The 12,902-nt window shown below is 38.6% G+C and overlaps 2 protein-coding genes across 3 annotated transcripts in view; one reads left to right on the top strand and one right to left on the bottom strand.

The window, feature by feature from the left end:
- Positions 1-12,902, bottom strand: part of snx18a (sorting nexin 18a) — a 185,707-nt gene that overhangs the window by 5,949 nt on the left and 166,856 nt on the right. Inside the window, exon 2 of one of the 2 annotated variants that reach the window (XM_060822858.1) lies at positions 10,941-11,169. The exons of the other annotated variant lie outside the window; for it this stretch is intronic. Coding sequence (XP_060678841.1) covers positions 11,144-11,169 — 26 coding nt within the window. The 3' untranslated portion in view covers positions 10,941-11,143. Of the gene's footprint in view, positions 1-10,940; positions 11,170-12,902 lie in introns of those variants that run through there. 2 annotated transcript variants of the gene reach the window in all.
- cspg4ba (chondroitin sulfate proteoglycan 4ba) overlaps positions 1-12,902 on the top strand; it is a 105,884-nt gene that overhangs the window by 87,379 nt on the left and 5,603 nt on the right. The window contains exons 8-9 of the mRNA XM_060822822.1: positions 4,717-4,886; positions 11,347-11,524. Of these exons, the coding sequence (XP_060678805.1) occupies positions 4,717-4,886; positions 11,347-11,524 (348 nt within the window). The remainder of the gene's footprint in view (positions 1-4,716; positions 4,887-11,346; positions 11,525-12,902) is intronic.

The following is a 12,902-nucleotide window of genomic DNA, read 5'->3' as shown; positions in this document are numbered from 1 at the left end:
ACATTAGAAAATGATGTTTTTCCAGCAATGAGTCAGCGGATCATTCAAAGCCAAAAATTGAAACAAAGAGGTACTAGAGAAGGAGATGAAATGCTGGATTGAAGAACTGGCTTTATTGAGGGTCCTCATTAAATGAGGAATTGGAGCCTTGGGACATAATGCCAGAGACAGAGTCCACCGTTGATTTGGCAAAATAAATGGAGAATGCATAAGAAGCTAGTAATTGAGAAACATAATGTTCTTGGAGGATTGTAGAATTGGAGAAAGTCACAGAGATAGTGTGACCACAGAAATCTTAGGATTAAAGGACAAGAATTTCAAAGAAAAACCAAGTCTCATTTTTATTCAGGAGTGCTGGAGGTTGCTGGTATTCAATAATATTCTGTTTAGAGAGAGTGAAGCATTGATGTATGCCTGTGGGGGATGCTTGGTTACATTACATTACAAGACTCAAAATTCGTACCTATCCTTAATCCCAGGATTACTCTAATCTTTGTGCATGCTAATTATTTACAATGGGTTTTGTTACAATAAAGATCTTTACTTGCTCATTTCAGATGACAATTAAAAGATGGCAAAATTCTATATGTCTGGAGTCATATGTAGGCTATACCACATAAAGATGGCAGATTCCCTTTCCTAAAGAGGTTAATGAGCATATAGGGTTTTTATGACAATCCAATATGTGATACAAGCATTTTATTCCAATAATTAATTGATTGAATTTGAATTTTTCAACTGCTGTTGTGGGATTTGAACTCATTTCTGTGGATTATCAAGCTTGTAGCATAGACACTATGCCATTGAATCCATGGTGGAATGTTGATATCAGCACCCAGAATATGTTTAGTGTTATAGTCTGATACATGACAGGAAATAGCTGTCATCCACCTTGTGGACCATTTTTAGCAAAACTCCACAAATGACTACTTCTCACACGTCAAATTTGTTTTGAATAAGTACATTGGTAGCATGTTCTGACTTTCAAAAATCATTCTTTTAATCATATTTCATGATGAACAACCTTTCATGAGACATTTCATACCATAATTTTGGATCAGAAATGGGAGGATTAAAAATGAAGGATAGAATCCAATTTCTTTCCCATTCCCATTTCTAGATATCTTTGCCAATGCAGGATAAGAGTGCATGTCAGGCAGTTGATTAATAATCATAACTGACTGGTGCATTCTCCATGGCAACATCTCTAACAATCAATCTTTACTTGCCAACAGTCAATTAGCGCTCTTCTCTCATATAGAATAAGTGTTTTTTTTCCTGAAATGCCCTTGTGAATTCTCCTGATGAGTAGAAAATGAAAAGTTTATTTTTTCAATAATACTCAACGTTAGTTACTAAATGACTAAGGAATAACTTATTTCAAACCTTATAATGGGTGAAGAGGAATAGACAATTCTGCCCCCGAACCTGCTCTGTCATTTTACATCATGGTCAATCATTAGATTAGATTACTTACAGTGTGGAAACAGGCCCTTCGGCCCAACAAGTCCACACCGACCCGCCGAAGCGTAACCCACCCATACCCCTACATTTACCCCCTACCTAACACTACGGGCAATTTAGCATGGCCAATTCACCTAACCTGCACATTTTTGGACTGTGGGAGGAAACCGGAGCACCCGGAGGAAACCCACGCAGACACGGGGAGAACGTGCAAACTCCACACAGTCAGTTGCCTGAGGCAGGAATTGAACTCAGGTCTCTGGCGCTGTGAGGCAGCAGTGCTAACCACTGTGCCACCGTGCCGCCCTAAACTCATTTCCCTCAACTATCTCTGTTATATCCTCATATTTATTCATGTCATTAGTAACTGGATATCTACAAATTGTTTTGAATTTACTGAACAACTGAACTTCCACAGCTATCTGGGATAGAGAATTCTAGACATTCGCAGTCTCTTAGTGAAGAAGTTCCTCCTTATCTCAGTCCGGAATGGTTTTCCTTTTATTATGAGACTTTGTCACCTGATTCAAAGCCCCTACAGTCCTTTCAGCATCTATTTTCTCTGTACTTGAAGAATTTTATAAGTTTCTTTGAAATCACCTCTAATTCTTTCAAACTCCAGAGACTCCAGGCCCATCTCCTTAATCTCCTCTCCAAGGATGCCCTGCTATCCCAGGAATTATTCTGATGCATGTTTGCTGCAAGTGTATTCTTCTTTGGGCAAGGAGACCAGAACTGCACAATATACTCCAGGTGTGGCCTCATGTGTATTCCATGCAATCAAAGAGAAACTTCCTTCTTCCTTTATTCAAAACCCCTTGTGATAAAGATTAATATACTGTTTTGCTTCTGCATTTTTTGCAGAGACACACACACACACACACACACACGTATATATACGTTTATGGGGTGAATTTGTACTTGCAAGAGTTACATTGTATTTTGCTCAAAAATTGCATGAATCCATGTAAGACTCTGTTAACTCACTTTTTAGATTAGATTCAGTCTAAACATTATAACACAGATAGGGGAACACAGGGGGCTAACACCTTCAACATATTATCTGGCTGACAGAAGTTTTCCTCCTCTCTCTACAAAAATCTCAGGGAGTCCCTCTCCCACTGCAACTCCCAAGTCATTTACTCTATGCTACTTTCTCCCCACCCCCTTCCTCCTCTAGCTTATCTCTCCACGCTTCAGGCTCACTGCCTTTATTCCTGATGAAGGGCTTTTGCCTGAAACGTCGATTTCGCTGCACTTTGGATGCTGCCTGAACTGCTGTGCTCTTCCAGCACCACTTATCCAGAATCTGGTTTCCAGCATCTGCAGTCATTGTTTTTACCTCACCAATTGTTATAGTTAACCTGAGAATGTAACTTTTTAAAAAAAGGTTTTGTGATTTACATATGAAAGAAGTGAAACTAACATGGTATTGGAACAGATGAAAAACTCAACAAACAATCAAGATATTTTTCAATGTATAATTTCAGTTACATCACACTGTAAACCTTTGCTATAAATTCTGTGTCTTACAATTGTGTCCTCCACAACCACCTGATGAAGGAGCGGCGCTCTGAAAGCTAGTGCTTCCAATTAAACCTGTTGGACTATAACCTGGTGTTGTGTGATTTTTAACTAGGTCCAATTTGACATTAACATTTTCCAATTCCTTATCTTTTATGAAATACCTTGCACTGAGATTCTTCCTATAAAGTTGGATAAGCACACACTTGTCTACTTTATATTCCATCTACCATGTGCTTGTACACTCATTCAGCCTGTCTAAATCTCCTTGGAGTCTCATTGTATCCCCTTCAGAACTCACATTTCCATCAAATTCTGTAATATCTGAAAAGTTGTCAATATTACAATCAGCAGCCACATCTAAATCATTGATAGAAGTTGTGATCAAGTGGAGACCAAGCTGTGAACTTTGTGGTGCCTCTCTGATCATAGACTGCCAACCTGCAAATGACACATTGATTTTTGCTATTAATCAATGTAAGTAAACATTATTCTCCCTCCTGTGTAATAGACACCTACCGATTCCATTAATGAATCCCAGACCTCAGGCCTTTATAATAAGGCCTCACGGTAAAAACAGATGCCTGGCTAATATGACTTCTGTTGAATTTTGCCACTTGAAGTCTTACACTGTGCCAGAAATTGGGATACAGTTCCATTTCACCGAGTGATTGTAGTCCAGACTGTGGTCAGTTAAGAGATTACACCAATATCTCTGTCCAGTCACAGAGCTGGCTGATCAGCCTCACAGGTGCCGCTGCTGGTGGTGGTTGTTGCTGAGACTGCAACACCAAGGAAAAGACCCATTGACCGTGTGTCCTCAGAGGCAGACGAGGCCCATTTGGGGAAGCTGTGGGCTGATATTCCAAGTGGACAGTTGACCTGAGAATATAACTTTTTTTAAAAAAGTTTTGTGATTTACATATGAAAGAAGTGAAACTAACGTGGTATTCGAAAAGATGAAAGGCTGAACAAACAATGAAGGTATTTTTCAATGTATAATTTCTGTTACATCACACTGTAAACTTTTGCTATAAATTCAGTGTCTTACAATCGTGTCCTCCACAACCACCTGATGAAGCATTGATTGCATGGGGTGGGGGAGATGTTCCCCTTCATTGGATGAAAGAGTACTCTGAACGGAACATCCCCCAGGAACTGATGGAGGCCATCTGGTTTCACCTGGTGACCTCCAAATAATATGGTTGGCCCTCCTGGTATGGAAAAAATGCCTCTGGAAGTGGGAATTGGCAGTTTACTGGCCAGTTATGTGGCTCAGTTGGCCTGCATGGGCAGCCAAGCTGGCAACTTACCTGATGCTAAGCCACATTGTCAGCAGCAGGAATACATGAACCTCTCATTCCAGGCTTCTGCCTGGTATTTTGTCAGCCCTCTGACCTAAAGGTGTGCAAGCAGAGGTGATTAAGGATTTTGAAAATAAATTGATTGGACACTTGAATAAGATGGAATGGAACCTGACTGTTTTGGTCTTCATTTACTCGGTAGTCTAATGGTCCCATTCTCGGTCATAAATGACTCTTGTCTCCCAGCCCATCACCAAAAGGGGCAGGAAAATGTGGGTCTGTTTTGATGTAAAGGAGGATTTCTTAAATGGAAGTTAAATGCTACAACACCTGAGCTGACCTCTGTATTTTGCTATTGTCCGTCTGAATTTGACCAGTTTTAAAGATGAATTTTAATTTTATTCACTGAGTTTTGTTCTCTCAGGAACACTTAAACGTATTAAGTCTGAAGATTTGAAAGCTATAACCAATGATGACGACACTAGAAATCGCATCATAATGTATTCTTTGGTTAGTTTTCCGAAACTTGGCAGAGTGGTAAAAGTTGACACTGATAATGTGACTCACGAAGAAACCAACTTTACCCAAACCATGGTAAGTGTATGTTCAGTCATTTTCCTTTGATCTACATATTGGCTCAAAAGTTGATGTAAACATAAAATTGTCAATTTTATGATATATTTAACAATTAATTATTTGAAGAATAAAGAAGTACTTTTGTTTATAATGCATTTTTCAAATCAACAGCACATCCCCACATGCGTCACAACCAATAGTTGCCCTTCGTAAGTTTAGTTTAGGCCAACAGAAAAATTCTTCTGTTCCTGTTCAGATGGTGCCATGCATGAGGCTTAAAAGGAAACTTGGACCTCATTCGAAAGGCCCCTCCTAGTACTGCACTGAAGTTATTTGCTTTCGCTTGGACTCCTGGCAATACAGTCATACAGCACGGAAATAGATCGTTCAGTTAAACTCATCCTTGCTGACTAGGTTTCCCAAACTAAACTAGTTCCACTTGCCTGCTTTTGGACCATATCCCTCTAAACTTTTCCTATACATGTACCTGTGCAAAGTCTTTTAAATGTTGTAACTGCATCTGCCTCTACCACTTGCTGTGGCAGTTCATTCCATCTACAAACCACCCTCTGTGTAAAATAGTTACCCCTCAGGTCCCTTTTAAATCTTTCTCCTCTCCCCTTAAAACATACCGCCTAGTTTTGAACTCCCCCTACCCACCTTATCTGTGCTCCTCATTATTTTATAAACCTCTTAAAGTTTAACCCTCAACCTCTTACATTCCAGGGAAAAATGTCCCAGCCTGTCATTATAACTCAAACACTCTAGTCCCAACCCTCAGTTAGATGTCAGAGTGCCACCATTAAGCCATAGTGACCATTAATTTAACTTTCAGTAATTAATATCACCATTTTCACTGAAATAAAACTTTTAAAAACACATTTTAATCAGAAAAGGAGCTATTCTTGTCTGTCCTCCTTTGACAAAAGCACAATGTTAGTTTGTTGGCTGTACTTTTAAATCCAGTCACAATATGTAACGAGGTAAATTTTCTGCAGTAGTTCTCTGTATCTCCCACTAGAACTCAGGAAATGATTCTGTTAATCTGTCAGATTTATGTGGATCGCTTGACTTTCTTCTTTTGGGAAAGCTGAAGAAAAATATTGTGCACATTTTCCTCAGGTATTTTTATTGCAAAATCAGCACTGAATTCTGATAATATTCTGAACAGTGTTTGATAGTCCATGCAAGTGTACAAGCTTTCTACAAATGTTCTTAAGCTTTGCCTCATTTCCAGCTGTTTTGTTTAATATACTGATTAAAATCCATGATACATACCGTATTCAGATACATAATTGCCAAAGATTTTTTAATGTACAGTATCATGACTTTTAGTGCAATGAAACAGAAACTAAGGATAGACAGAATAATGGGATAAAGAATTATTGCCTTTGTTTCAAATGCCATAAATACATCTTAAATAATTCATACAGACAACATTAAGAGCTCATGAAATATTCAGCCAATAAGTTCTAACTTAACCAAGTGGGAACTGTGTATCCAATGGAAATAAAGAGTTATCAGTCAGATCAGACACAGTAAATAATTTATTTGGACAACCTGAAATAATTCATTTCCTTGTATTTGATCAATTCTTCATAAGATAGAAAAGGAATCTCTTGTATATTTCAGTTATGAGCAAATATTTGATTTTCTTTGTTTGAATTTTTCAGCTTTTTTTTTATTCATGCACGGATGAGGGTGTTGCTGGCCGGGCCAGCATTTGTTGCCCATCCCTAATTGCCCAGAGAGCAGTAAAGAGACGATTATATTGTTGTGGGTCTGGAGGCCAGACCAGGAGAAAGTGAGGGCTGTAGATGCTGAAGATCAGAGTTGAAATGTGTGGCGCTGGAAAGTCACAGCAGGTCAGGCAGCATCCGAGGAGCAGAAGAATCAACATTTCAAGCATGACTGGTGAACGCGATTCACCTGCTATAGGCCAGACCAGGCAAGGATGGCAGTTTCCTCCCTTGAAGGGCATTAGTGAACTAGATGTTTTTGTGGCCATTATTCAGCTCTTAATTCCAGATTTTTATTGAATTCAAATTCCACCATCTGCCAGGGTGGGATTCGAACACGGGAACCCAGAGAATTATCTGGATTTGTGTATTAACGGTCCAACCATAATGCCACTAGGCCGCCACCTCCCCTATGCCTGGGCCTTAGAATGTATGAGTATACTGAAGTACATAGGTGCTGTACTGTGAGCAAAGCCAAGTCATTTACGGAACAATCATATTTACTAAGGTCCAATGATATGTTTATACATTTGATTAGACAGTCACTTAAATATTGTAAGCATTCAGGCACGTTCATAAATGCTGCAAGGAGACAATTGCTGATAATGCAATTAGGGAAAAATCTATTTGGGCAGAGCCTTACTGGGACCTGAGTAATGTACATTATTCAGGAAAATAGAGCAGAATCACACGAGCTGTCTCGTGCCTTTTATCATTTATTTAAATTATTTCGATGTGAATATTAGGAGGTATAGTTAGTAAGTTTGCAGATGACACCAAAACTGGTGGTGTGGTGGACAGTGAAGAGGGTTACCTCAGAATACAACAGGACCTTGATCAGATGGGCCAATGGGCCAAGGAGTGGCAGATGGAGTTTAATTTAGATACATGTGCGATGTTACATTTTGGTAAGGCAACCCAGAGAAGAACTTACTCAAGTTATGATATATTCCTGGGAGTGTTGCCGAACAATGAGATATAGGGGTGCAGGAGCATGGCTCCTTGAAAGTAGAATTGCAGGTAGACAGGGTAGCGAAAAAGGTATTTGTCATGCTTGCTTTCATTGGTCAGTGCACTGAATATAGGAGCTGGGACTTCACGTTATGGCTGTACAGGACTTTGATGATACTTTGAGAATACTGTGTTCAATCTTGGTCTCCCTGGTATGGGAAAGATGTTGTTAATCTTGAAAAGGTTCAGAAAAGATTTACAAGGACATTCTGTGGTTTAGAGGGTTTGAGCTACAGGGAGAGCTGAATAGGCAGGGACTTTTCTTCCAGGAGTGTCAGAGACTGAGGGGTGACTTTTGAGATTTATAAAATCATGAAAGGCATGGATAGGTTGAATAGGGGTCTTTTTCCCAGGGTAGAGGAGTCCAAAACTAAAGGGCATAGGTTTAAGGTGAGAGAGGAAAGATTTAATAGAGACCTGAGTGGCAAATGTTTCAAACAGAGAGTGTTGCGTGGATAGAATGAGCTGCCAGAGGAAGTGGTGGAGGTGGGTACAGTTACAAGATTTAAAAGGCACCTGGATGGGTACATGAATAGGAAGGATTTAGAAGGAATAGGCTAAATGCTGGAAAATGGGACTAGATCAGTTTAGGATATGTGGTCGGCATGGGCGAATTGGACTGAAGGATCTGTCTCCATGCTGTATGACTCTGTGATGCCTATCTCAATGTCAGAACCAACTCATTGCATTCCACCTCCATTGGCATTGGCATCCAATAAGTGCCAACATCTAAGAACTCTCATGATACGTCACATATTAACAATCACGTTGAGCCTTTCTGGACACGTACATCATCCCAGCACTTTCCCCTTTTTCATTCATCCAGAGATGAGGGGCACTGACTGATTTAGCCTTTACTGCCCCAAAAGACAGTTACGAGTCAGCCACATTGCCAGGGCTCTGTCATCACAGATAAGCCAGACCAGGTAAGGATGATAGATTCCTTTCCCTAAAGGACATTAGTGAATCAGATGGGATTTTTATGACGTTGACAGTGGTGCCATTAGGTTAATATTTGATTAGAATTTTATTCAAAATTCACCACCTGCCTTGGCGGGATTTGAACCCTTGTCACCAGGACATTGACAAACACAGAAACAGTTGAAGAAACTCAGCAACTCTGGTAGCATCTATGGTGGGAGAAGCAGGAGAAGAGTTTGACATAACTCTTCAGAATTCTGACACTGAACCAATGAGTATGTAAAAAATCAGTAGTCTCTGATTATTTTTTGACTCCAGTTAAATAAATATATCCTCATGCTTCTCAGCCTGGATCACCATGTGTCTTCCCATCAGCCTGTGTTGTTGAAGTTCATTACTCATTTCTTATTTTCTACATTTGCAAGTTTTAGTCATTTGATAGTCTAAAGCTGGAGTATTTCTGAGAAATCACTCAGTTTATCGAAACCTTGGTCTCATGCTCATCAGGGCAATTTGCATGGAATATCCAGTCTCAAGGCAAAACAAAATTTATTCACATATCTGAAAAAGTGTCACTGGACCCAAAACATGAACTCTGATTTCTCTCCACAGGTGCTACCAGACCCTCTGAGCTTTTCCAGCAATTTTTGTTTCTAATTTCCTGCATCCACAGTTCTTTGTTTTGTTTTAGTCCACTTATATGTTGTGGGAAATGCACTTGACCACTTATATCTCATTTCATCATTTGCATTTATTTTTCTGAGCACCAGAAACCCACAAAATCAAATTTATGTTGTAGCCGTAACAAAGACAGATAAATTTGTATCTTGTTATGCAACATAATAAATCCAAAGTAGATTTTCCTATTCCTGCACGATCTGAGACAGTTTGGGTGGAGCAACCAGGTGACACACTGCTCAAGGCCATTGAACTTTGCATGTCATCAACCTGTGTTCCTACATTTGAATAGCAGCAGGTGGATGTGGAGGCAATGACACAATCCTTTGCAAAACTCAACATTAAACTGGTCTGTGCCCTGTCTGGAGACTTAGTAGCATAAACTTTAAAGAATAATTTAGCAGGAACCCAAGGAGAAATACATTATTATGATCCCTAAATATTTATACTTCACTACATTCATGATCTTCACCTTGGTAGATAGGGACTGTTGGCAACAACCTAAGTTTTGCTGAGTTCCAAAATATTATAATTAATCCAAGCATAAATTGGTATTTTTTATCTACATTGCTGATTTTAAAAAAAACTGGTGTGTTCAAAGCATAAATATTTATGCTGTCAACCCTATTTGACGTGAACTTTCAACAACTCTGAAAGTAACGATGACAGCTTTATGAAAGGGCAGTTTCCCCTACCAACCATTAACATCCCCCACCACCTCCAAGGTTTGTAGGCCCAGCCACACATCAATTTGGATAGTGCAACTCAATATTAAAGAGAAAAAAGGAAGCAAGTGATTAACGTTGATTTGCCATGAATTGTACCTGGTGGGTGTTTGGAACGCATTTCCAGCAGAGGTGGTAGAGGCAGGCAAGGTAGATTAATTTAAGATGTGTCTGGACAGATGCATGAGTAGGTGAGGAGCAGAGGGTTACAGATGCTTAGGAATTGACCGACAGATTTAGACAGTACATTTGGATCGGCTGAGGCTTGAAGGGCCTGTTCCTGGGCTGTAAATTTTCTTTGTTCTTTACGTGCTTATTAGGTACCACCAAATGAAAATTTTCTCTACTATAAAGTTATGTTGTCTGGCTGATTATATCCTATAACTAGATACCATTTCAACTATGCATCATTGAATAACAACATGAAAAGGATTTAAGGAATTTTTAGAATAGTCCAATTCGCCCATGCCGACTACATATCCTAAACTGATCTAGCCCCATTTTCCAGCATTTAGCCTATTCCTTCTAAACCCTTCCTATTCATGTATCCATCCAGGTGCCTTTTGAATGTTTTAACTGTACCCACCTCCACCACTTCCTCTGGCAGCTCATTCTATATACTCAACACTCTCTGTTTGAAACATTCCATGTTGGAGATAAACCTTTTGGATGGGATTTTTTTTCCCAGTGTTTAATTGTTTTGTATCGCTGTGTAGCCATGTTGCTATCTACTGCTTCTGATACAATTACTACATGAAGCAAATCAAGAAAACAGGAAAAAAATCTTAAATCAATTGCAATATCTTTTTAATTCAAAATGGATAAATGTAAATATCGTTAAAACAAAAGCTTGCAAAGATTTGAATCCAAGTGGCTAATTTATTTTCTGTTCAAACAAATGACGATAAAGAGAATTGATGTGGAAAAAAATTTAAATTGATAATCAAAATGAATTTAATCTAATACAGCCAATTAACTCAGGATAATATGTATCTCAAGGACAGTTATGAATGGACAAGATGATGCTGTGTTACAAATTATTGAAGTCTAAAGATGTCACATTTTGTTGGTCAGTTACTCACTCAGTCAGTTATCCAACCCAGTAGAAGGAGATGGCGCTTCGTCAGAAAGTCCTAATCATTTTCTGTAATATGACATATGAATCTTCTTGAGATTTTAGGAACAATATTTTTCTTGGGCATTAATCTCGTCCTGATTCATTCTTAGCTGGGGATTAATGGGTAAAATTAGGTAATAAGACAGACAATAATGTAATGGCAAACTAAAAATAGGCAACTAATGTGTAAGTACAGTTGCTTGTAAACATCATAGGTATTACATTTTATGTTAACGCCAGTTATCTAAGTTAAACCTGTCTGCTGCATATATCATTGTTTTCTACAGGTGAATGAAGGCTTGATTGCGTATGAACATACACACGCTGATGCCATGGGCTGGACTGCTGAAGATTCGTTTACCTTTACAGTGTTTTCCCCGCCAGCCTCATTGGAACCGCAAGAGTTTCATGTCACCATCTCATACGTCAACACTGGACATTCCAGTTGTCTACTTGCAAATACAGGTGAAATATTCAAAGTATATCTTGAGTGTATGAAAATTTTGGAGCCTGCCCAACATAATCATTCTGATCTCTTTGCATTTCTTAAAATTTGATCCTGAATTTTCTCACATATAAACAAGACTTTTACCGTAAGTGGACTGAAGCTGGGATTTGTTATTTCTACCTTTGTGCCAATTCCACACCATTTGCAATAATAATGAGCTATTTAGACAGAGGGGCAACTAAATATTTGATAAACTATGAGTGTATTTTATGAACTGCTTCATCACATCAGCATTTTAGAGTATTGTGCTTATGCTTGATTGTCCAACCTCTACATACAGTCAATAAGCTTCAACATAGTTATCAATCATTGTTTCTTCAAGACAAAATTTTCCTTGCTGTATCCAAACAAGTTCCCAGCCCACCAAAAATGAAAGCTTTTGGGCCCCAACTGTATTTTTCCCATCATTGATTATTGTGCTGTTTTTGCAAACTGAAGTGTTTTTTTGCACAAATTTGCATAAATAACCTTATGCCATTCTAGGCTGTTCTATAAATATAAATGATGGAAAATGTCTCAGAATGGCACAATGGAAATGAGTTCCTTTTTGTCTCACTGATTTTGTTTTAATGTTATCTAATGCTCTTCTGCTAATCCAATTCACAAATCATTCAACGAAATAACTTTCCATCGATGATTGAACTATCTGTTGCTTCTTTCTCTATCACCTCGTCATATCTGCCTTTTCCTTTTACCAATTACTACAAAACTACCATTGAGTTTTTGATTCTAACTTAAGCATAAAAAGTTAATCTTTTTTTTCTCTTTACTGATACCTACTAAATTGCTGTGTAGATCCAGCATTTTATGTTTACCTTATAGATGTTTTACCATTTTAGCCAGGAGCAAGGAATACAATTCACAATCTGATTGATGCTGTCTCTCATCATTGGCTTTTCTCATTTAATTGGTTTTATTATTTGTTCAGACAGTATGTTGCTTTAAATCCAGCAGAGCCTTGCAATCTCAAACTTTGATCTGAATCCAGATTCCTAGCATAGGTTTGCATCAAAGTTTACTCCAACATTTAGCAGATCACAGAAGACGGGTTAGAAAAAGTGAAAGGCTTTGGTAGAGGCCATTAATATCCCTGCAGAAAGCTGTAATGAAGTTGCAGGATGCATAAATATGCCAATCAGAGAAGCTTGTTGCAAAATCCTAGCAGTTGTAATTGAAGATTTTAATTTCTACATCAAATGAGAAAATAGAACTGTTCAAATTCCCAAACACATTGAATTTCTTGAGTGTATTTGGCACAGTTTTCTAAAATAGTATTTCCTCTGATCCATGTGTGGCGCCTGCCTCCCACTCCACTCTCTCAAGCCACCTACAGCT

The sequence above is a fragment of the Hemiscyllium ocellatum genome, chromosome 1 (assembly GCF_020745735.1).
Source record: "Hemiscyllium ocellatum isolate sHemOce1 chromosome 1, sHemOce1.pat.X.cur, whole genome shotgun sequence".
Taxonomy (NCBI): domain Eukaryota; kingdom Metazoa; phylum Chordata; class Chondrichthyes; order Orectolobiformes; family Hemiscylliidae; genus Hemiscyllium; species Hemiscyllium ocellatum.
Note: the sequence above shows the minus strand (reverse complement) of the source record. Positions and strands in the feature narration are given on the sequence as shown.